This window comes from Muscardinus avellanarius (genome assembly GCF_963383645.1).
Source record: "Muscardinus avellanarius genome assembly, chromosome: 16".
In the NCBI taxonomy this organism is placed as follows: Eukaryota; Metazoa; Chordata; class Mammalia; order Rodentia; family Gliridae; genus Muscardinus; species Muscardinus avellanarius.
The window spans coordinates 53773359-53798006 of record NC_137802.1 but is presented as its reverse complement, the minus strand read 5'-3'; the positions used below and the strand labels follow the sequence as shown (position 1 = coordinate 53798006).

At 49.2% G+C, this 24648-nt stretch overlaps 3 protein-coding genes across 10 annotated transcripts in view; 2 read left to right on the top strand and 1 right to left on the bottom strand.

The window, feature by feature from the left end:
* The window catches only part of HDAC5 (histone deacetylase 5), a gene marked incomplete at both ends in the record, with an annotated part of 40244 nt that extends 37680 nt beyond the window's left edge, over positions 1–2564 (top strand). For all 4 annotated transcript variants that reach the window (XM_080712409.1, XM_080712408.1, XM_080712407.1 and 1 more), the window contains 7 exons: positions 12–131; positions 390–487; positions 646–764; positions 1213–1346; positions 2032–2116; positions 2281–2443; positions 2525–2564. In XM_080712409.1, coding sequence (XP_080568535.1) covers positions 12–131; positions 390–487; positions 646–764; positions 1213–1346; positions 2032–2116; positions 2281–2443; positions 2525–2564 — 759 coding nt within the window. The remainder of the gene's footprint in view (positions 1–11; positions 132–389; positions 488–645; positions 765–1212; positions 1347–2031; positions 2117–2280; positions 2444–2524) is intronic.
* Positions 2565–4978: 2414 nt separating this feature from the next.
* G6PC3 (glucose-6-phosphatase catalytic subunit 3) lies at positions 4979–12906 on the bottom strand (the record flags this gene model as incomplete). 3 transcript variants are annotated; one of them, XM_080713320.1, is made up of 6 exons in its annotated part: positions 4979–5342; positions 5563–5704; positions 5905–6023; positions 6216–6324; positions 6588–6745; positions 12689–12906. In XM_080713320.1, the coding sequence occupies 6 exons, from the start codon at positions 12904–12906 to the stop codon at positions 4979–4981; spliced, it is 1110 nt and encodes a 369-aa protein (XP_080569446.1). The 3 variants fall into 3 exon arrangements, with proteins under 3 accessions (XP_080569446.1, XP_080569447.1, XP_080569448.1); XM_080713321.1 differs by having other exon boundaries at positions 6216–6306; positions 6639–6745; XM_080713322.1 differs by lacking the exon at positions 5905–6023 and having other exon boundaries at positions 5313–5342; positions 6216–6306; positions 6639–6745.
* Positions 12907–18548: 5642 nt separating this feature from the next.
* Positions 18549–24648, top strand: part of LSM12 (LSM12 homolog) — a gene marked incomplete at both ends in the record, with an annotated part of 34455 nt that continues 28355 nt past the window's right edge. For 2 of the 3 annotated variants that reach the window (XM_080713318.1, XM_080713317.1), the window contains 2 exons: positions 18549–18672; positions 21070–21203. In XM_080713318.1, coding sequence (XP_080569444.1) covers positions 18549–18672; positions 21070–21203 — 258 coding nt within the window. The remainder of the gene's footprint in view (positions 18673–21069; positions 21204–24648) is intronic. The other variant, XM_080713319.1, reaches the window with a different exon arrangement.

Sequence of the window (24648 nt, the reverse complement as noted above, 5' to 3'; positions counted from 1 at the left end):
CTCCCTGGCAGGACATTCACCACGGCAATGGCACCCAGCAGGCGTTCTACAGTGACCCCTCTGTGCTCTACATCTCCCTACATCGCTATGACAACGGGAACTTCTTTCCGGGCTCCGGGGCTCCTGAAGAGGTACAGCCCCTGGGCCTTCAGGCAGACCCCTCCGGGAGGTGGCAGGCTAGGCCCCAGCAGGAGGCCACAGAAGCCCTCGTTGGTGCTGGTCCCTGGGGCATCTGCGGGGCTCCTAGTGGGAGGACCTCACAGGTCTGACTGCCCCTCGGGTAGAACAGAGGTCAGTGGGGTAAGGCCCTGAGTGCAGTGGGGTGAGGGTGGGGCGATGTCTGGAGTCCCCAGATAGTGAGACTAAGCCCCTCTCCATCCCTGGGTCAGGTTGGTGGAGGGCCAGGCGTGGGGTACAACGTGAACGTGGCATGGACAGGAGGCGTGGACCCCCCAATTGGAGACGTGGAGTACCTGACAGCCTTCAGGTAGGGCCTGAGGAGGGCTAGGAGGGTGTGGGAGCCCCTGGCCCTGCGGGGGGAGGGGCAGCAGGTACTCAGCTCCGTGCAGGTGGAGGGGCATGGTCTCCGAGGGCGAGGCCTGGCCTGGCCATCTGCCAGGGTCAGCTTGGGCCATCCCTTTGCAGGACAGTGGTGATGCCCATTGCCCACGAGTTCTCACCTGACGTGGTCCTAGTCTCCGCTGGGTTTGATGCTGTTGAAGGACATCTGTCTCCACTGGGTGGCTATTCTGTCACCGCCAGATGTGAGCCTACTGGGGTTTCGAGGGGGCTGTAGAACAGTGAGGCTGGAGCCCATGGGGACGTGAGCAGGGACCAGACCGATTTTGCAGGGGAAGAGGAAAGCCAGGTCTGAGTGTCAGAATCGCCCTGCCGGCCCCTCCGCACCTGCCCTGCCCACCCCGGCCTCAGGGCCAGCAGGTGGAGTAGGGCAGCAGTGCTGACATGGAGCCTGCCAACCCCTGACGTTCCAGTGGTGTTCCTCATGCCATAGCATGGACTGGGACTTCTTTGCCTGTCTTGTTTTGCCTCTGAGGGAGCATTTAGTCCACTGCTGTTATATTTTATGTGTGTGGGGTTACATCTGCCATCTTATTTTGTGCTTTGCCCCACTTCTTCCTCTCTCCTTTCTTACTGTGTCTTGACTTGATTCTCTTTACCATTTCCCCCTCTTCCCTCCTCCCATGTCTAAAGGTTTTGGCCACTTGACCAGGCAGCTGATGACGCTGGCCGGGGGCCGGGTGGTGCTGGCCCTCGAGGGAGGCCACGACTTGACCGCCATCTGTGATGCCTCTGAGGCTTGTGTCTCGGCTCTGCTCAGTGTGGAGGTGAGGGGAGGGGGCCAGGGAGGTGGGACAGCGGGCTGGGGCCAAGAGGTCAGCAAGGGTGGCTACTTCTCTGGACCGAGCAGCACCTAGGGCTCCTGGGTAGGTTTCCCTGGGTCCTAAGACTAGTTGGCCAAGCTGAGCAATGGTGGCGCACACCTGTAATCCCAGTACTCAGGGAGGCAGACACAGGAGGATTGCAGGTTCGTGGCCAATCTCAGCAACCTAGCAAGACCTTGTTTAGGAAAAATAGGACTGGGGCTATATAGCTCAGAGGTAGAATACCCCTGGGTCCAATCCCCAGTACCACAAAAAATTAAAAAAAGAAAAAAGAATAGTTTGAGCCAGGCATAGTGACACAATCTTGTAATCCCAGCATTCAGGAGGCTGAGACTGGAGGATCGCGGTTCGCAGACAGCCTCAGCTACTTAGTAAGGCCCTCTGCCACTTAATGAGACCTGTTTCAAAATAAAGAATAAAAAATAGGGCTGGGAGGATAGCTCAGAGGTAGAATGCCCCTGGGTTCCACCCCCAAGTACCACACACATACAAAAAAGAATAGTTTGCCAGGAGGCTGAGTATGCTGGCCCCATCATGAAGGATGTCTGGGGCTGCATGGGGGCAGTTCAGAGGAGCAGGATCGCCACTGTACTGCCCGCCCCAAGCCTTCTCTTCTTTCTCCTGCCAGCTGCCACCCTTGGACGAGGCAGTCTTGCAGCAAAAGCCCAACATCAACGCAGTAACCACACTAGAGAAAGTCATCGAGATCCAGAGTGCGTGGGGAAAGGCAGAGGGGCTCAGACTTGGGCCTGTGTGGGAGGGCTGGGCTTCCGTACATCTGGTGTACCTGGGGGTCGAGCTTGTGGGAGGGCCGGGGCTTCGGTGTACATCAGGGATTGTCTGTCCTCCTTACCCCCTTCTCATCCTTTTTCCGCAGGCAAACACTGGAGCTGTGTGCAGAGGTTTGCTGCTGGTCTAGGCCGTTCCCTGCGGGAGGCCCAGGCAGGTGAGACGGAGGAGGCCGAGACTGTGAGCGCCATGGCCTTGCTGTCCGTGGGGGCCGAGCAGGCCCAGGCTGCTGCCCGGGAGCACAGCCCCAGGTAAGCTCTCTGCCCCTGCCTTCCTGTCCTGGTCCAAGGTGGTATCTCCCACTCAATGCCCTCCCTGTGCTGTCCCTACAGGCTGGCAGAGGAGCCCATGGAGCAAGAGCCTGCCCTGTGACACCCTGGCCCCCATCCCTCTGGGCTTCATCATTGTGATTTTGTTTATTTTTTCTATTAAAAACAAAAAGTCACACATTCAACAACGTGTGCCGTGTGCGTCTCTCAGCTCTGTCCCTCCTTCTCTAAGCCGCCTCAGTCCCCACGGTCAACATCTCAGCTCTAGAAATTTGCCTCCTCTGTAGAGGGTGGGTGCGGTCCCACTGCTCCCCATGTTGCGTCCCACACCACTTCCTTGCATTCTGACCTTTTCTCCCTTGGAGCCTGGGCCACTCAAGATGAGCACAGGGGCTTCTGGTTCTGGGGGCCCCCACCAAGTGAGAGGGAACAGTGAGTTGGTGCCTTGGCTTCAGCTGACTTGGGGGAAAAGCCTTAACTCCACACCTCCTCTCTCCAGCTCAGGAGGATGCAGTGTGGGGGGAGGTGGGCCTCCCCACCTTGTCCCCACCATCTCTGCAGACCTCTCCTCCGTGGCCTCAGCATCCCCACCGCTGGTGCAGCGGGTCAGGCATCTTGCCTCAAGCGCCTCAGGGCCCAGGGGGTGCAGGGGACAGGGCTGGGCTCCAGGGCTCTGAGGCCAGGGCAGCAGAGCCTGCACCTCACTCTTGGCCTTGCGCCCGGGGAGGAGGGAAAGGCGTCCCTGCTTAGGGCTCAAGGCTGAGCCCTTGCTGATTGTTCCCTACCAGATTTCCCCAGCCATGAGTGCTGCAAGTAGAAGGGTCAGAGCTCACCTCCTTCCCACGGGACCTTTGCTTTGAAGCTGGGGAGGGTGAGAGAAAAGGTTCCAGAAGGGGCAGGGCCATGACCCAGGAGCCTGCCCTCAGCTGCAGCTTTTTCTCCTGAGCACCCTTTGTTGACCACTAGCTCTAGGGCGCCAAGGGCAGCAGGGGCTGGGTGCTGTTCTTCTTTTCAGAAGCCCCACAGGCTTCCAGGGAATACTGTCTAGCCTGTAGGAAACCAAAGATGGAAGTGGCTCCTCGGGGCAAACTCTTCCTTCCTCTTCCACCTATACCAAGTAGGCTTCCCTCCTTCCATCCCCAGGACCCCACCCATCTGCTGTTTACATGTTTTTTATCCTTACCGGGCCTAAGCAGGGTTGGGAGAACCAGGAAGGGGAAGGAGTCCCGCCACCATCAGCTCTCTGCGCACACGCACGCGTGTGGCCTAGACCCTCTGGGGCTGGGCTGGGTGGGGCCGCGTACCAGGCCTCCCTGGCTCTGGCCCCTACCCCCGCCCATGGCCGGTCTGGTTCCCATGTAAACTCATTCCTGCTTGTCTCCCTGGGTATGGATTTCACTTACGTGTTTTGTAACCCATTACACACTGTGTGTTCCTGTGTAAATAAATTTGTTTCTGGCAGTGCCTTCTGGGGCCAGTGTCTCTGTTCTCTGGGTTCCCAAATGGAATAGAGTTTCATTCTCCTTCCTAACCCCAAAACAAGACAAAACACACGCACACACACACACACACACACACACACACACTTGGTGTGGCGTACACTTGTAATCTCAGCATTTGGGAGGCTGAGACAGGAGGATCGCAGTTTGCAGACAGCCTCAGTTACTACTAAGTAAGGCCCTTGGCAACTTAGTGAGACCCTGTTTCAAAATAAAGAATAAAAGCCGGGCGTGGTGGTGGATGCTTGTAATCCCAGCATTTGGGAGGCCGAGACAGGAAGATTGTGGTTTGCAGACAGCCTCAGCTACTTAGGCCCTTTGTGACTCAGTGAGAGCCTGTTTCAAAATAAGGAATAAAAAATAGGGCTGGGGGTATAGCTCAGAGGTAGAATGCCCCTGGGTTCCATCTCCAATAATGAAAAATATAATTATTTAATAAATTTTTAAAAACCCCTGCTTTTTTCTTTTCTCTAGCCCTGGCTAGGTGGGAAACCTCTGTCCTGTAAGTGAAAGAAGGTTTCACTGGATGTAGCCACACAACTGTGAGATCTCTCCTGTGACCTCAGGAGTGACAGGTGTGGGGGGGAGGTAAGGGGTCTCAGCTGAGTGTAAGGCCCCCTTTCCTCAGCCACCCCAGGGCTGGGGTAGGCTAGAACAGGCAGCCTGGTAAGGCTCTGTTCCCGCACGTGCAAAGTCAGTGAAGATGTGTACACAAGCAAGAAAGCAATCCAGAAGTTTCAAGGGCTTTATTGGGGCCCACTGAGCCGCCCCTCACAGTGTCGCAGGAACCCAGGGGGTTGCCTTTACTCTTTGGAGAGTTGGGGTGGGGGAAGACAGGAGGAGGCTCAGCCTCTCTGAGAGACAGAAGGGCCTTCTTTAGGGCTAAGATTAGGTGATAGGAGAAAAGGGAAATTAAGGATGAACAGGGCCCACTCGGGGGCCGAAAGGGGACGGGGCTGTCTCTTGGAGGTCGTGGAGTGTTGGCTTAGGAGAAAGTGGCAGGAGGAGGCACAATAAATTAGGAAGAGCGGATGGGTGGTGCTTCCTGGGCACTGAACATATGCACCACCCAGGGCACGAGGGCCAGGACTAGGCAGGGCCAGAGGGTATACTTGAGGAAGTTGAAGATGTAGAATAGGCTGACCTGAGGAGGGTGGCCCAGCCAGTCCAGGGGACCAAGGAGTACCATGGCCAGCACAAGGCAGACTACCTTCTGGGTGTTGCCAAGGTGTGCCCGCCGTATTTGGGCATAGCAGGGAGAGTGCAAGGCGATGCCCAGACCCAGGGCAGCCCCCGAGTCCCGGCTCAGGGAGGCAAAGGGCCGGCTGTCCAGGTGCACCCACTCAGGCCGCTCACACCACTTGGAGGCGAGGTTGATGGACCTGGTGGCGGGGAGGGGAAGAGACTGTGATACAGAGGGCCACAGGCTCTTAGCTGTCTGCCCAGGGGGACCCACTCCCATGTTCTGTGGTGAGCCCCGGTCTATATCTGGGAACAAGTAATGTGTCCCTTTTTAGCCACAATGAACCAGAGACCCATGAGACTAGATGCAGGTGAGGTAGGCCCCTACCTCACCGGCCCAGGCCCCAAAGCCAGACTTACCAAGAAAGATCGAAGCCCAGCGTAAAGAGGGTCCAATAGATGAGGCTGGCACCCAGCATGAGGGCCAGTGCAGTCAACCCGTAGAAGCTTAGTTCCCGCTCCATGGGTATCCGGGAGGTCATCAGCCAGCCCAGGACAGCACCTAGTGGGGTGGGGAGACAGCAGCTTCAAGAAGTTTGGGGAAATAATCCCCACCCCCACCCCCTAAGCTGCAGTGCCACCTGGCAGAACAGACTAAGATATAGGGGGGCCTTGGGGTTGGCTCCAGAGCAGCTGGGAATGATGGGTCCTCCCACTGCCAAAGGCACCCTCCTGGCCCATTCTTTTGCCCCAATTGCTCACCAGTTATTAGGCCACCCAACACCTGGTGTGGGAAGTGTGCTAAGAGGAAGATCCGTGACAGGCCAACTGCCAACAGGAAGGTGCAATAGGCCAGGCTAGGTATCACCCTTACCCAGCGGCTAGAAAGAAGAGAGGCAAATGGTTCACAGGGTATCTGTCCAAAGCTTGGCTTCCCATAGCACCCAAGCACTCGTGATTTGACCAAACGCCCCAGGGTCCCCAGAGCTTCAGCTCCCAGGCTGCCAGGTCCTTTGGGTCCAGGGTGCCATGGCCACCCCTGCTCCCACTAGAGGGCAGTGCCCAGGGTATACCTGCGGGCCCGAGTGGCCACTTGGGAAGAGAAGGCTGTCATTATGGGCCAGAAAGCTGCTCCTGTGATCATGCAGTGTCCAGAGGGGCTGCCTGCCGGGAGATCCAGAGCTCGGCTGAGGATGGAGGCAGAAGGCAGGTGCCCCAGACCTCCCTCAAGGCGGCTGCTCCCCCTGGCTGAGGAGAGCCTTCCCCAGCACTCGTCCCTCGCTCGCTCTCTCCCTCCTGAGGCCACTTTTGGGCTTCCGACTCTCCCTGGCTCTCAGCTCAGCTCTGCACAAGGCAGGGTTCCCTCCTCCCTGGTCTTTTCTAGGCCAGTGAGAGGCTGTCTCTAGCTGGACCGGCCTGGCTGAAGATTACTCTGAAACTCCCACCCAAAGCACGACCACGCTGGGAAAGGGAGGAGGCGGCTTGGGCTTTCCCACCTGGACCAGTTTCACACGAAGAGGGGAACTGGTGAACCTGGGCTGGAGCCTGGCTGTAGTACCCAGACTCATGGACCCACCAAAAGGGCCTGTCTCCAAATAGAAACCTGGAAAAGACACAAGAGGATGTGACGGTTATGGGCTGTGGGGGAGGGGAAGGAGGCACAGAAGGACAGTGGGAAGACAGCTGGGAGGGTGCTGCAGGGCCTGAAGGATGATCCTCGCCATTGTCCTGCTGTGCTTTCCTACCTTGGAACATGAAAAATCACACTATTTTCTTTCTTTCTTTCTTTCTTTCTTTCTTTCTTTTTGGTACTGGGGATTGAACTCAGGGGCATTCTACCTCCAAGCTATACCCCAGCCCTTTTCATTTTATTTATTTATTTTTATTTATTTATTTACTTATTTATTTATTGCGGCACTGGGGATGGAACCCAAAGGCATTCTACCTCTGAGCTATACCCCCAGCCCTATTTTTTATTTTATTAATTAAGTTTTGCAGACTGGGGATGGAACGTAGGGACAGTCTACCTTCAAGCTACACCCTCAGCCCTATTTTTCATTCTTTATTTTAAAACAGCGTCTCACGAGCCGGGCATGATGGTGCATGCTTGTAATCCTAGAGCTTGGGAGGTTGAGACAGAAGGATCACACAGGTTCAAAGCCAGCCTCAGCTACTTAGTGAGGCTCTCAGCAACTTAGACCCTGTTTCCAAATAAAATATAAAATAGGTCTGGGAGTGTAGCCCAAAGGTAGAAGGCCCCTGGATTTCATCCCCAGCACCATATAGAAAGAAAGGACAAAAGAAAGAAAGAAAAAGAAAGAAAGAAAGAAAGAAAGAAAGAAAGAAAGAAAGAAAGAAAGAAAGACAGGGTTTCACTGAGTTGCAAAGGGCCTCACTAAGTAACTGAGTCTGGCTTCAAATCCCAATTCTCCTGTCTCAGCCTCCCAAATGCTGGAATTACAAGTGTGGGCCACCATGCCCCGGCTATTTTTTATTCTTTATTTTGAAACGGTCTCACTAAGTTGCAGAGGGCCTCACTAAGTAGTTGAGGCTGTCCGCGAACCACGATCCTCATCTCAGTCTCCTGAATGCCGGGATTATAAACGTGTGCCACCATGCCCAGCTCTATTTTATGCTAAGTAGCTGAGGCTGGCTTTGAACGATCCTCCTGTCTCAGCCTCCCAAGTGTGGGGATTGCAAGCCTGCGCCACCATGTCCAGCTAGCCTTTTTTATTTTAAACGGGGTCTTGCTAGGTTGATGACCTGTCGAGGCTGTCCTTGAATCTGTGATCTTCCTATCTCAGCCTCCCAAGTACTAAGATTACAGGCTTGTGTCACTACACCTGGCTAAAAGCACATTCTGTGTGTGTGTATGGGGGGGAGACTAGGGATTGAATCTAGGGGCACTGTTTTTATTTTGAAACAGGGTCTCACTATGTTGATGAAAGTCTCACTATTTGCTGAGGCTGTCCTAGACACTGCAATCCTTCTGTCTCAACCTCCCAAGTACTGTGATTACAAGTGTGTACTACCAGGTCTGGCTTAAAACCACACTATTTTTTAAACCAGGCGAGGTGGCGCATGCTTATAATTCCAGCATTTGGGAGGCTGAGACAGGAAGACAAGGGTTCACAGCCAGCCTTAGCCACTTAGTGAGGCTTTTTTTTGGGGGGGGGAGGGTGGTACTGGGGGGTGGAACCCAGAGGCTTTCTACCTCCGGGCTATACTCCCAGACCTTTTATATATATATTTTTGGAAACAGGGTCTCACTAAGTTGCTGAAAGCCTTACTAAATAGCTGAGGCTGGCTTCGAACCTGTGCAATCCTCCTGTCTCAGCCTCCCAAGCGCGGGGATTACAAGCGTGCGCCACCACGCCCGGCAGCTTAGTGAGGCTTTATAACTCAGTAAGACCTTGTTTCACAATAAAGAAAAAGAAAAAAAAAAATAGGGCTAGGCATCTAGCTCAGAGTGGAATGCTCCTGGGTTCCATCCCCAGTACCATAAAAAAAAAAAAAAAAGGAAATCACACTATTTTTAAAAGTGATATGAAAACCAGGTGTGATTACAGCATGCTTGTAATCTCAGTACTTGAGAGGCTGAGACCGAAAAATCACAGGTTCACGGCCAGTCTCAGGAACTTAGTGAGACTCTGTTTATTTTTTATTTATTTTTTTTTTATGGTACTGGGGTTCCTGGAAGCCCTTCTACCTCTGGGCTACACTCCCAGACCTATTTTTATTTGGAAACAGGGTCTCTTAAGCCAGTGCGGCTGGCTTCTAACCTGCATGATACTCCTGTCTCCGCCTCCCAAGCATGGGGGGATTACAAGTGTGCGCCACCACACCCAGCGGTGTGAGACTGTTTAAAAAATTAAGCCCTGCCAGGCGTGGTGATGCATGCTTGTAATCTCAGCATTTGGCAGGCTGAGACTGGAGGATCGCAGTACGCAGACAGCCTCAGCTACTTAGTGAGGCCCTCTGCAACTAAGTGAGACCCTGTTTCAAAATAAAGAATGAAAAATTGGGCAGGGGGTGTAGCTCGGAGGTCAAATGCCTCTGGGTTCCATCCCCAGACCTGCAAAAAAAAAAAAAAAAAAAAAAATTAGCTGGGTGTCACGGCGCAAGCTTATAATCCAAGCATTTGGGAGGCTGAGACAGGAGAATGTGGTTCACGAACAGCCTCAGCTACTTAGTGAGCCCCTTTGCAATTCAGTGAGACCCTGTTTCAAAATAAAGAATTAAAAATAGGGCTGAGGGTGTAGCTTGGAGGTAGAATGCCCCTGGGTTCCATCCCCAGTACTGTAATAATAATAATAATAATAATAATAATAATAATAATAATATAATAATAATAATAAAATAATAATAATAATAATAATAAAATAAATAAAATAGGTCTGGGAGTATAACCCAGAGTTAGAGTTAGAATGTCCTGAGGTTCATCCCTAGGACCAAAAAAAAAAAAAAGTGATAGGGAGCCAGTCACAGTGACATGGCTGTACTACTAGTTGCTTGTGAAACATGCCCATAAACCCAGTATTTGGGAGGCTGAGCCTCAGCTACTTAGTGAGACCCTTTGCAACTCAGTGAGACCCGGTTTCAAAACAAAAATAGGAGCCAGGCATTGTGGTACATGCTTGTAATCCCAGCATTTGGGAGGGCGAGGCAGGAGGATCACAGGTTCATGGCCAGCCTCAGCTATTTAGTGAGGCCCTCTGCAAGTTAGTGAGACCCTGTTTCAAAATAAAGAATAAGAAATAGGGCTGGATGTAACTTGGAGGTAGAATACCCCTGAGTTCAATCTCTAGTGGTGCAAAAAAAAAAAAAAAAAAAAAAGAATAAAAATAGGACTGGAGGTGTAGCTCGGAGGTAGAATGCCCTGGGTTCCATCCTTAAAAAAAAAAAAAAAAAAAAAAAAGCAAGACTGTTTACAAACAAAAATAAAATAGGGTTAGGGATGTAGCTCGGAGGTAGAATGCCCCTGGGTTTAATCCCCAGCAACACAGAAAAGAATAAAATAAAGGAACCGGGCAAGGTAGCGCACACTTGTATTCCCAGTACTTGGGAGGCTGAGACAGTAGGATTGCAGTTCAAAACCAGCCTCAGCTACTTAGTGTGGCCCTGTTTCAAAAGAAAGACTAAAAAATAGGGATGGAGGCGTAGCTTGGAGGTAGAATGTCCCTGGGTTCTATCCCAGTACCTCCCCCAAAAATAAATAAAATAAAGGAGATGGGGCTGTAGCTCGGAGGTAGAATGCCCTTGGGTTTAATCCCCACTACCAACAAAAATGTATCCACCCAAGCTGGGCATGGTGTACAAGGCCTGTATCCCTAGCCACCTGGGAGGCTAAGGAAGAAGGATAATCACAAGTGAAGGTCAGCCTGGGCAACTTAATGAGACCATATGTCAAAATAATATAAAAAAGAACCCGGGGATGGTGGCACACGCTTGTAATCCCCACGCTTGGGAGGCTGAGACAGGAGGATCATGCAGGTTTGAAGCCAGCCTCAGCTACTTAGTGAGGCTCTCAGCAACTAAGTGAGACCCTGTTTTAAAATAAAAAAGAAGGAGCCGGGTGTAGTGGCGCATGCTCGTAATCCCCGCGCTTGGGAGGCTGAGACAGGAGGATTGCGCAGGTTCAAAGCCAGCCTCAGCTACTTAGTAAGGCTCTCAGCAACTTAGTGAGACCCTGTTTCCAAATAAAATATGAAATAGGTCTGGGAATATAGCCAGAGGGAGAAAAGCCCCTGGGTTCTACCCCCTAGTACCACACACACACACACACACACACACACACACACACACACTATATATATATATATATAAAGGTTGGGGATGTGGCTCAGTGGTAGAGCACTTGCCTTGCATGCGCAAGTCCCTGGATTCAATCCCCACTACCACAAGAAGGAGAATATGGGGGGGGGCACTGAGGAGGTGTCTGACCTTTAGAGGAACAGAACTAGGGAGGAAGTCTTGTACAGACACCAAGGGAGTTGGAAAGGGCAATCAGGCAAGGAGGAACCAATTGAGACAACTGCTTTCCCGTTTACAGTAAGGATGAACCTCTTGTAGAGAAGAATAAAGAGAAAGAATATCCCCCAGCCCTTTTTTATTTATTTTATTGTAGAACTGGGGGTTGAGTCCAGGGGCATTCTACCTCTGAGTTACTCCCTAGCCCTAACTTATTTCTCTCTTTTTCCTTTTTCTTTTTTCTTTTTCTTTTTTGCAGTACTGGGGATAGAACCCAGGGGGCATTCTACCTCTAATCTACACCCCTAGCCCTATTTTTTATTCTTTATTTTATTTGATTTGTGGTACTGGGGGTGGAATCCAGGGGCTTTCTACCTCCAGGCTATACTCCCAGACCTATTTTATATTTTTATTTGGGAACAGGGTCTCACTAAGTTGCTGGGAGCCTCACTAAGTAGCTGAGGCTGGCTTTGAACTATGATCCTCCTGTCTCAGTCTCCCACATGCTGGGGTTAGAAGTGTGGGGCACCATGCCTGGCTTATTCTTTATTTTCAAACAGGGCCGCACTAAGTAGCTGAGGCTGGCAACATGCCTGTGATCCTCCTGTCTCAGCCTTATTTTCATTTTGAAACAGGTTCTTACTAAGTTGCAGAAGGCCTCACTGAGTTTATCTGAGTTTGTTTTTCAGCAAGTCATTGCAGCTCATTTAACTGTCTCCTACGAACCTCCCTTCCTTCCCCCAGGTTGGGGACTTGGCAACAGAGGCTGAAATAAAGGGAGGGGAGTCTGCATGCCCAGCGACTCCCTTCCACACCCCAAAGATAGAGAACAGGCCGCACAGAGCGATAAACCCTGAGCGATAAACCCTGAGGTGCTCTAGGGCCTCCACCCACTAGCCTGGGGTGGGGAAAGAAGAGAGACAGTGTTCCCTAGAAAGCAGCGCTTTCACCCAGTGCTTTTCGCTGTGCTGAGGAACCACCTGAGGACCTTGTTAAAATTCAGTTTCTGATTCAGGAAGTCTGGCCTGGGGCCTGAGGTCCACTTCTAGCAAGCTCTGGAGGGCTGCCTATCCTGTTGGGCATGGACCAGGGACATCTAGTTTGCAAGGCAGGACCTAGCGTGATGCCTGGCACAAAACGTGCTTCTAAAGAGTTATGGCAAGTGAATGAATAAATGAATTGAGACGTAGGGCTCTTTGCTACTTAAATTACTAGATGCTTGTTAGTCTAGGCCAGCCATAACGCCCTCAACACGCCAGATCCTGTCTAGGTTAACTGTTTAAAATCAGAAGTCCACCACTCGAGTGACTAAGTTGGTATAGGTCTGAGGTGAGGATGGTGTATTTGCATTTTAAACAACGCCTTCACTGACCTCTCTAATCCAGCCAGTTTGAGGAACACTGGTTTTACAAGTAGGATAGGTGGGGAGTCAGGTCTGAGTCCAAAATGCACAGAGATGCTCAAAAGGGAAAGTCGGGGAACGGGCAGGGGTGGGGCGGCCTTTGAGACACCTGCAGAGAGAAACCCCGGCCCTAGGGGTGAGGACCCAGGACGCGAGAGGGCATGGCTGTCTCACCACTTGAAGACGAGGTTGAGCCACTCGGTGATGAGGCTGATCCAGAGGACCGCAATGCCCACCCGGCGAGAAGCGTAGTAGGCCGCGGGGAAGTAGAACAGAAAGAGGCTCTTGGGATCACCCAGAAAGGTGACCCAGAGCCACACGTTCTCCAGCCAGGGCAGCTGGTTCTGCATCGCCTCGGCCATCACGATCCCCGCACCCAGCGCGGACTCCATGGCGATCCAGGGGCCGGCGGGGCGGGGGCTCGCTCTACCAAGGAAGCCGAGGAGTTCGGATGAAATGAAATGGCTACCCGCTGCCCTCCAGAGCCCACCCCTCCGAGCCTGGGCCCCGCCCACACCACGCCCCCACCCGGGCGGAGGTAAGCCCCGCCCCGCCCCGCCCCCTCCAGTCCCCGGCAAACTCGAGTCCGGCTTTTTTTTTTTTTTTTTTTTTGCCGGTACTGTTTCCTCCGCGCTCTTCCCAGGCTTCCCACTCTACAGCGCAGCGAAGGGGACAAACCTCTGCGAAGGCGTTTCCTTAGGGCCCCACGTGGCCACTGTTGCCGGCACGTGGGCTGCCCAAGGAGTGGAGGAATCCGCTGCTCTTCCGAGTTAGGGGCAGATTAACCCGCCGGCCAGCGTCGGTCCCCAGGTCCTTGTTCTGCTGATGCAAAGGCAGATATGTAATTCTTTATTTTTTATTTTTTTTTTTAGGGTATGGACCCCAGAGGCATTCTACCTCTGACCTACAGTTTCAGCCCTTCTTATTTTTATTTTATTTTGTTTCATCTTATTTGTGGTACTGGGGATTTAACCCAGGGACGTTCTATCTCTAAGTTTACATTCTCAGCCACGTTCTAGTTTTTATTTTGAAATCCGGTATCACAGTTAGGTGCGGTGGCACACGCCTGTCATTTTAGTATTTGGGACGCTGAGAAGGATCGCAGGTTTGAGGCCAGCCCCAGCAATACTAGCAAACTGAGACCCTCTTTCTTTCCTTTTTTTTTTTTTTTGTGGTACTGGAAATGGAACCCAGGGGCATTCTACCTCTGAGCTATACCCCCAGCACTATTTTTATTCTTTACTTTGAAACAGGGTCTGAGTTGCAAAAGGCCTCACTAAGTAGCTAAGGCTGGCCAAGAACCCTGATCCTCCTGTCTCTGCCTCCGGATGCTAGGATTACGAGCGTGTGCCACCAAGCTCGGCTTAACTTTTTATTTTGAAACGGTTTCACCAAGTTGAAGAGAATCTCACTAAGTTGCTGAAATTGTCCTTGAAACTGTGATCCTCCTGTCTCAGCCTTCCAAGAACTGGGATTACAGGTGTGCACTACTATGCCTGGCTGTGAGACCGTTTCAAAGTAAGAAATAGGGACAACCTCAGAGGAGTTTTGTGTTTCATGTCTTCAGTTGGCTACAGTCAACCTGGTGTGAAACTATGAAAATTCCAGAAGTAATTAACAAGCTTTAAATTGCATGCAGTTCTGAATAATGTCATGGAATCTCCTGCTGCCCTGCTCCATTCAGGCTGGGATGTGAACCATCCCTTTGTCCAGCGGATCCATGCCATATACACTGCTTCCCAACAGTCACTTAGTCAACATCTAGGGTATTAGATCAACTGTCACAGCATCTCAGTGCTTGTGTTTAAGTGTGCCTTATTTTTTTTTATTTTGTGGTACTGGGGATTGAACTCAGAGGCATTTTACCCCTGAGGTATATACTCCTAGCCCCCTATTGTATGTATGTATGTATGTATGTATGTATGTATGTATGTATGTATTTTGGTACTGGGGATTGAACCTAGAGGCATTCTACCTCCAAGCTATGCCCCTGGCCCAATTTTATTTATTTATTTACCGTACTAGGGATGGAACCCAGGGGCATTCTATCCCTGAGCTACATCCCCAGCCCTATTTTTTTTTTTCTTTTTCTTTTGTGGTGGTACTTGGGGTGGAACCCAAAGGGTTTCTACCTCTGGGCTATACTCCCAGACCTCTTTTATATTTTATTTGGAAACAGGATCTCACTAAGTTGCTGAGAGCCTCACTATGTAGCTGAGGCTGGCTTTGAACCTGTGCAATCCGCCTATCTCAGCCTCCCAGCACTGGAATTACAAGCCTGTACCACCATGCCCAGCTGAATTTGTAATCCTTTTGTCTCAGCCTCTCAAGTACTGGGATTGCAAGCCTGTACCACCACGCCCAGCAGTCTTTCTTATTTTACTTCATAATGGTCCCAATTCACAAGGGTAGTGAGGTTCGCAAGCTGGAAATTGTGGTGTATGCCTATAACCCCAAAGACTCAGAAGTCTGAGGCAGGAAGATGGCCTAATTTATAAATTGAACTTTATCATAGGTATATATGCATAGAAAAAAAAAAACCCTGTATATATAGGGGGCAGTACTATCCAGGTTTCAGGCATCCATTGAAGGATAAGGAAAACTACTGTAATCATAATGCCATAAAAAAAGTGGAGTAAAAGCCGGGCGTGGTGGCGCACACTTCTAATCCCAGCATTTGAAAGGCTGAGACAGGAGGATCGCGGTTTGCAGACATCCTCAGCTACTTAGTGAGGTCCTTTGCAACTCAGTGAGACCCTATCTCAAAATAAAGAATAAAAAAGGGGCTGGCCACCGGGCGTGGTGGAGCATGCTTGTAATCCCAGCATTTGGGAGGCTGAGACTGGAGGATTGCGGTTCGGGGACAGCCTCAGCTACTTAGTGAGGCTCTTTGCAACTCAGTGAGACCCTGTTTCAAAATAAAAATAAAAAATAGGGCAGGGGGTGTAGCTAGGAGGTCGAATGCCCCGCCCCTGGTTCCATCCCAGACCCATTAAAAAAAAATAGGGCTGGGGGTATAACTTGAAGGTAGGATGCTCCTGGGTTCCAGCCTCAGTACCACACACAAAAAATGTCCTCAGGTTTAATCCTCAGGACTATAACATAACAAAGAACATGAAAAGCCAGAAGGATAAGACACACGAAATTTCTCTATAAAAACACAAGTATGAGGGACTAGAATTTTTATTCCTATTATAATGATTATGCCAATATTCTCACCACCAGGAAATATTTGCTTCTTACATGGCAAGGAAATCCTTATGAACTTTGTCCAGGCTTAGTAGAGCCAAGATTGGCTCTCTGCCTCCCTCTGGATTAGAGAAAGGTCAACTGTTTCTCATACACAAGGCAGCAATATTTCTTCTTCTTCTTCTTCTTCTTCTTCTTCTTCTTCTTCTTCTTCTTCTTCTTCTTCTTCTTCTCCTTCTCCTTCTCCTTCTCCTTCTCCTTCTTTTTTTTTGCAGTACTGGGGATTGAAGCCATGAACATTTTACCCCCGAGCTACACCCCAGCCCTATTTTTTATTCTTTATTTTGAAACAGGGTCTCACTAAGTTGTGGAGGGCCTCACTAAGTAGTAAGGCTGGCCATGAACCTGCGATCCTCCTGTCTCAGCCTTCCAGGTTCTGGGATTATAAATGTGGGCCACCATGTACCTGCCACCAGCAGGCTCCAATATTTCTATATTGTGGAATGAGTGGGTTAGGGGTGGCAATTGTTGTTAATGGGCTTGGAAATTCATTTGTGTAATACCTATTTAAGATTAAGAAAACAAGACCCAGCATTTTGCCTCACCCTTGTAATCCCAGCATTTGGGAGGCTGAGACAGGAGGATCACGGTTCTCAGACAGTCTCAGCTACCTTAGTGAGGCCCTTTGCAACTCAGTGAGATCCTGTTTCAAAATAAAGAATAAAAATAGGGCTGGGAAGGTGGGCGTGGTGGCACACGCTTGTAATCCCAGCATTTGGGAGGCTGAGACAGGAGGATCATGGTTCATAGACAGCCTGAACTACTTAGTGAGGCCCTTTGCAACTGAGACCCGGTTTCAAAATAAAGAATAAAAAATAGGGCTGAGAGTGTAGCTTGGAGGTAGAATGCCCCTGGGTTCCATCCTCAGACCTATTAAAAAAAAAATTAGGGTTGGGATTGTAGCTTGGAGGTAGAATGCTCCTGGGGTTTAACCCCCAGTACTGCTCAAAAAAAAAAAATTAAGAAAATAATTGTTTTGTATATTTGATGGACATTACTGGGTGGGCACGCCCCTCCTGGAGGACTCTGCTGTCACTATCATTGCTCCTTGTTTCTACTTTCTGCCTGGCTTTCTGGGGGAGAAGGCAAAGAGGGAGATGGGGAAGTGTCTTAGCTCTGAGGGTTAGATGGGGGATCATGGGGGAAATACTATTTCTTTCTTTATGTATTTGTGGTAGTGGGGATCCAACCCAGTGCCTCTGTGTGCTTGGCAAATGCTCTACCACTGTTGCGTCCTCTGCCTTTGTTGTCGTTGTTGTTGCTGGGGATTGAACCCATGGGCATTCTCTCTGGGGCTATCCTCTCGGCAGTTTTTCTTTTTCTTTTTAATTTTTCAAACAGGGTCTGGCTAAGTTGCTGAGGCTGGCCTCAGTGTGATCCTCCTGCCTGTTTCAAAGTACTTGGTTGGCCGGGCGTGGTGGCGCACGCTTGTAATCCTCGCGCTTGGGAGGCAGAGACAGGAGGATCACGCGGGTTCGAAGCCAGCCGCGTGCGCTGGTTTAGGAGACCCTGTTTCCAAATTTTAAAAAATGTAAAAAAATAGGTCTGGGAGTGTAGCCCGGAGTTAGAAGGGCTTCCAGGAACCCCAGTACCACACAAAACAACAACAACAAAAACAAAGTACTTGGTTTACAGGCGTGTGTCACCACAACTGGTTTGAGTTTGAGACAGGATCTTGTCAAATTGTCTTTGAATTTGCAATCCTCCTGCCTCAGCCTTCTGAGAAGCTAGGATCACAGGTGTGTACCACCAGGCCCAGCTGGGAAATACTATTTGTTAAAATTCTACTATATGCATATACTATCTCATTTAAACTCTCCTAAGCACCTTATGGAGCAGGAGTTATTATCTAGTATAGGATAGCATTAAATAGCACCTTCTTTGGAAACAGGCAGATCATGGCCTTGACAGTTTTATGCAACCACACAAAATTTTAGTTTCTTCCTCTATAAAAATAAGGATATTGCCGAGCGTGGTGGCGCACGCTTGTAATTCCAGCACTTGGGAGGCTGAGACAGGAGGATCACATAGGTTCGAAGCCAGCCTCAGCTACTTACTGAGGCTCTCAGCACTTAGTGAGACCCTGTTTCCAAATAAAGTACGAAATGATCTGGGATTAGAAAAAGCTCCTGGGTTCCACCCCCAGTACCACCAAAAAAAAAAAAAAAAAAAAAAGAGGATATTGATTCTTACCACAAAGAGTTGTTGGGTGCTCAATAAGTGGTATTTACATCCAAATGAAGAAACAGGTTCAGGTTTAGTAATTTACATAAGTCACAGAATTTGGTAGATGGCCGACCTGGGATTCAGATTTCGTCTTATCCAACTCAGTAGCCAATGCTCCTTCCACAACCACTTGGTAATTAGTTATAATCATCTTAAGTGAGTCTCCTAAACTCCTCGGGACCTCTGATTTCTCATTTGTAAAATGGGGATCATATATGTTACGTTCTAGCGTTCATTAAACGCTCGCGTGCCGCGTGAGAGTGCAGCTCCCTTCTCTCCTTTCCCTCTTCCATTCCACGGAGGTCATTTACCCTTAACTTCTAACATGGGTCCTACAAACCCTTAACCAAGCGGGCCGCAGCGGCACCGACACCGCCGCGCTCGGATCCCCCTTTTATTTCCTCCTCATTGCTCCCGCACCTCGGCTCCCGCCCCACCCAGCGCAGGCCCCGCCCCGTGACGTCAGCACGCCTCGTGCGTCGCGGCGCGGCGCTGACTGGGGGCCCGGCTTTCGCCCGCTGCTGCCGCCGCCGCCGCCGGCCGCGGCTGCTCTCCCAAGATGGCGGCTCCTCCGGGCGAGTACTTCAGCGTTGGGAGCCAGGTGTCATGCCGGACGTGCCAGGAGCAGCGGCTGCAGGGCGAGGTGGTAGCCTTCGACTACCAGTCCAAAATGCTGGCTTTAAGTATCCTTCCATGCGTGGAGCCCGAGGCCCGGCCGGCGTGTAGGTGCGGCGGTGGGGGTGTGGGGGACGGCGGCGGCGGCGAGGGCCCTCTCCGGGCCTAGGGGCGACCGGCTACCGCGGCGCCCGGGGCGCATGCGCACGGCTCCGAGCTCCCCTCCCCCTCCCGCGGGCCCTTCAGTGCACTTTGGGGTCCCTGCCTCCCATCCCTTGCGGGAGATGGGCCCCAACCCGGGGTCAGTGGGTGGAGGGGGACTTGAAACGCGGGTGGCTTTTCGGGGAGACTGCTATGAGAGGGGGCACAGTGAGGGGGTGGTGGTGGAAGGGGGCTGGTGAATGGGAGCCCGGATGGAGGGGGGCGGGTAAAATCATAGGAGGAGGGGGTGTGTAGGGTAAGGCACTGTTAGGGCAAGGGTATGGAAGTTAGGAGGGGGTGTCTGCTGGTGGGATTTGGTCCAAGAAAGGGCGGTGGAATGGTGACCAAATGGACCTTGCCTGATTTGGGGGGAGAGTTAAGTGCAGGACAGAGTTTGTATCAGAATTAATGGCATGTTTTACTGGGGCATGTGTATGCGTGGTGCCATGGGGCAGATTTTTAGGTTTTTCAGTCATTTGAAAATTGCTGTTTGGGGGATGTTTGCATTGGAGATCTGGTCCTGGAGCTGAGGTATGAATGTGTGTGTGGGGTTACAGGTGATAGAGTAAGGTCTCATTTTTCTCTTGCTCAGTCCAGCACATGGAGTTCTGACTTCCATACTAGTGTTCTTCTTTTTGAAAGTAGCAGTGTTAAACTGGATGGAAAAACTGGCCGGCTCCTTGGGGTGGAAATGATTTCTGAATGACTCCAGCAAACTCAGTCTAGAAAGTAAAACACTTCCTGGTTGGGAAGAATGTGCCATTGCTCCCCTTTTTATTTGAGCTACAGGTGGGTTTCTTGGATTTTTCTTTTTTTCTCTTTTTGAGGCATAATCCTTTATGGCTTCTTTCAAAAGGAAATTTCCTACTGAGTCTGCTGCCTTTGAGTGGCATGCTTTTTAATTTATTTAACTACTAGTTGTAGATTTTTGCTTTAGGAAGATCCTCACAAGAACAGTTGCTTTTTCAAAAAACAAGAGGTGATACCTAGACAAAGATCTTTTACTTTAGTGGTTTAGTTGGACTGGTTTTGGAGAACTTTTCTGCTTTCTTTTATGATATTGGGGATGGAACCCAGGGACATTCTACCTCTAAGTCTCACCCTAGCCCTACTTTTTATTCTTTTTTTTTTTTTTTAACTTTTTTGCGGTACTAGGGATGGAACCCAGGGCATTCTACTTCTGAGCTACACCCCAGCCCTATTTTTTATTCTTTATTTTGAAACGGGCTCACTGAGTTGTGAACAGCCTCACTAAGCAGCTGAGGCTGTCTGAGAACCCCGATCCTCCTGTCTCAGCCTCCCAAATGCTGGGATTACAAGCGGTGCCACCATGCCTGACTTTTATTATTTATTTTTGGTGGTACGGGGGATGGAACCCAGGGGCATTCTACCTCTGAGCTATATCCCCATAGTTTTAAACAGGGGTCTCAGTAAGTTCTAGATGGCCACACTAAGTTGCTGAAGCAGGCCGCAAACCTGCGATTTTCCTGTCTCAGCCTCCCAAGTACTAGGATTACAAGTGTGTGCCACCACTCTCAGCTTATTCCTTATTTTGAATAAGTTGCAGAGGACTTCACTAAGTAGGCTGAGGCTGGCCTTGAACCTGCAATCCTGTCTCAGTCTCCTACATACTGGAATTACAGGCATGTGCCACCATGCCCGGCTTCACCATTTTTAACTGGTGTACAACATGCTCTTAGTATAGTTGAATGAATGAATGAATGAATGAATGAACTGGTGTACAACAGGCTCATAGTATAGTTGAATGGATGGATGGATGGATGGATGGATAAACTATGGATGGATGGATGAATTAGCTAGGTGTGTCACCCTGAGTGAGTTTTTTTTTCAGTGCTGGAGTTTTCTGCAAGTGAGAAATCTCAAATCTGAGAAGAAAAGATTATTGTACAGATATAGGGAGTATTAAATAGAGAACAGACGGTACTGGCTTTTCTGTGTGGTTCTTAGATTCTAGGCAAACAGTATACATAAGATTCTAAAATTATGTCTCACCTAAACTCACATAGCAAAAGTGACAGAAACCCCACTGCGACTTCTAGCTATGGGTTGTGTATGGATTTGAAAAGCTTGAAGTCTTTTGATTATGGGTTTGGGCAGGAGGAAAGTGACAGAGATTTCCTGGAGAGACCTGTGAATCTCATGAGATCCTTTTGCTGATAGTGTGCCTTTTACGCTATTTTCTGTGCCTCTTTTGAATTATGCCCCTGCTTGCTCTGTTTTCCTTAATTTTATTTTCTCACCAGAATGTCCCTCTTCCAGTGGAAAGCCCAACCATGCAGACATCTTGCTCATAAACTTACAGTATGTTTCAGAAGTGGAAATAATTAATGACCGAACAGAAACCCCTCCTCCCCTAGCTTCACTCAATGTTAGTAAGGTAAGGAAGGATTCAATGGCAGATCTGGTTCTTCAAAAGGGTGGGAAAGATGAGTTTCATTGACCCTTGGTAATATACATATTGTGGCCTATTTTTCATTGACTTAGTATTGCTTCTTCCGATTAATTTCTTATTGTTGTTACTGATGATTGAACCCTGAGCATTCTACCTCTGAGCTCCCGGCCTTTTTTATTTTTTGAAACGGGGTCTCACTAGGTTGCTGAGGGTCTCACTATGTTGGTGAGGTTGGCTTTGAGCCTGTGATTCTCCTGTCTCAGCCTCCTAGGTACTGGAATTACAGGTGTGTCCCACCATGCCTGGCTTTTTCTGATATTAAAACAAACAAACAAACAAACACCTCACATAGCACTGAGAGCTTGCCTTCTCCCTTTATGAAAGAGGGCCTAATTTTCCCCCCCAAAAATCTGGAGTTAGTATGTGAACTTGCGGTAGCAGTGGGGTTGGACTGAGGGGCATGTATGGCTGTTAACCTAAACTTGTGGAATGTGGGTATGTGCATATGTGAATGTTTCTTGGGTGAAGATCTATATAGTATTTTTCAGATTCTACAGGATTGTGACCTTCAAAAGTTTGAAAACTGCAGCCTTTGAGTTTCATTTCTCTATGTTTGAGTGTAGGACATTTTTAATTTTAGATGTGCAAATCGGTCTCTGGGAACCCCTTATCACTTTTTTGCCTCCAGTTTATTTAGCCAAAATTTGTGTTGATCAATACTAACAAAGGAGCCGGGTGTGGTGGCGCACGCTTATAAATCCTAGTGCTTAGGAGGTTGAGATGGGAGATTGCAGATTTGTGGCCAGCCTCAGCAACTTGTGAGGCCATCCCCAACTTACTGAGCCCCTGTTTCAAAATAAGGAGTAAAAGTGGGCTGGGGGAGTAGCTCGGAGGTAGAGTGCCCTTGGGTTCAATCCCCAGTATATATCTCTCTCTCTCTCTCTCTCTCTCTCTCTCTCTCTCTCACACACACACACACACACACACACACACACACACACACACACACACACACACAAATACTAATGGCCCAAACACTTTTTTTTTTTTTTTTGGCAGTACTAGGGTTGGAACCCAGGAGCATTCTACTTCCGAGCTACACCCCCAGCCCTATTTTTTATTTTGAAATAGAATCTCACTGAGTTGCAAAGAACTTTACTAAGGAGGATCGTGGATACCCTGAATTCAATCCCCAGCACAACCAAAAAAAAGAACCTCCTTAAGTAGCTGGGGCTGTCCACGAACCTTGATCCTCTGGTCTCAGCTTCCCAAATGCTGGGATTACAAGCTTGCACCACTACGCCCATCCCAAACCCTGTTTTAAACTTACTGTCTCCCATATTGGGAATTCTTTTCCTTCCAGAATGATTGGAGCCTTATCTAACAGAACTCAATGAAATGACACCTCTTCCCAGAAGTCTTCTTTGATCACCCAGGCTAATGTGATTTGCTTCATTATTCTTTCATAAGATCTTGTACTTCATAGCTAAGGATCATAAAGTGACTCGGTGACTCTTTTTTTTGCGGTACTGGGAATGGGACCCAGGGGCATTCTACCTCCAAGCTACACCCCCAGCCCTATTTTTTATTCTTTATTTTGGAACAGTGTCTTACTCAGTTGCAGAGGGCCTCACTAAGTAGATGATCCATGATCCTCCTGTCTCAGCCTCCCAAATGCTGGGATTACAAGCGTGCGCCACCATGCCTGGCTGACTCTTAACATTTATTGTACAACCTAGGACTTTTGTTTTGTTTTGCGGTACTGGGGATTGAACCTAGGGACAGTCTACCTTTGAGTGACACCCCCAGCCCTAGTTTTTATTCTTTATTTTTTATTTATTTATTTTTTTTTGCAGTACTGAGGATGGGACCCAGGAGCATTCTACCTCCAAGTTACACCCCCAGCCCTATTTTTTATTCTTCATTTTTTTAACTTTTTTTTTTTTTAAATTTTTGGTGGTACTCGGCCAGAGGCTTTCTACCTCCAGGCTATACTCCCAGACCTATTTTCTATTTTATTTGGAAACAGGGTCTCACTAGTTGCTGAGAGCCTCACTAAGTAGCTGAGGCTGGCTTTGAACCTGTGCGATCCTCCTGTCTCAGCCTCCCAAGCGCGGGGATTACAAGCGTGCGCCACCACGCCCGGTTTTATTCTTTATTTTGAAACAGGGTCTCACTGAGTGGCAAAGGGCCTCACTCTAAGTATCTGAGGCTGTCCTTGAACCACGATCCTCTTGTCTCAACCTTCCAAATGCTGGGACTACAAATGTGTGCCCCCACGCCTGGCTTGGGACATTTTTTAGAGTGGGGATGCTTTTATTTTTACACTGGGACAACAGGTATAGATTGGTGTGCCCTAGGCAAATTGAGACCTAAGGTTACGGTATACATAGCCTTTTTGTAATGATATATTATTTGTTTGTCTAAGGTCTCTCTCACCAAACTATCCTGCAAGGAGAGGAGCCATACCTGTTTTGTTCACTATTGAATATATAGAACCTTGCCAGAATAGGGGGCTTAATAGATGTGTGTGTTGGGTGAGTAAATTATGCATTCTGTTTTAGTACTAACAGCCCAAGTCTCTTGAATTAGTGTGGTGAAAGTTTTTCTCTCTAGAGGAGTCTAGTAATAATGTATATTCTCTTGCCTCTCTTGGGAATGTGGTGTGTTTGCTACAATTCAGCAAAGCAAGGAAACATTAAGCAACTGAAGGTAACTGAGGCTAATGAGTATATTTATCTCAGATATGGCATTCTCTTGGCAGATTCCAGGGGAATGTCACACAGTTTTTACTGATGGCCCCAGCACAGTTTGGGAAGGTCTTGGGTTTCATATCGAAGACCTTTGTTGCATTTAATATGTACCATTTTTTCAAACCATCCCCCCCCCCCCCCAGTACTGGGGATGAAATCCAGGGGCATTATACCTGCCAGCTCTACTCCCAGCCCTATTTTTCATTCTTTTTTTTTTTTTTGGCTAGTACTGGGGGTGGAACCCAGGGGCTTTTCTACTGTACTTCTGGGCTATACTCCCAGACCTGTTTTATGCTTTATTTGGAAACAGGGTCTCACTAAGTTGCTGAGAGCCTCACTTAGTAGCTGAGGCTGGCTTCAAACCTGTGCAATCCTCCTGTCTCAGCCTCCCAGGACTGGGATTATAAGCATGCACCACCATACCTAGCAATTCATTCTTTATTTTGAAACAGGGTCTCACTGAGTCCCAGAGGACCTTACTAAGTACCTAAGACTGGCCGTGAACCACGATCTTTCTGTCTCAGCCTTCTGAATATTGGGATTACAAGCCTGTGCCACCACACCTGGCTGGAGTCTATAGATTTTTAAAACCCTGGCTTAGCCTCTTATTAGAATGTAGGACCTTTTTGGGTAATTATCTCATGAAATTTTAAAAGATTTGAGTGAAATAATTTATT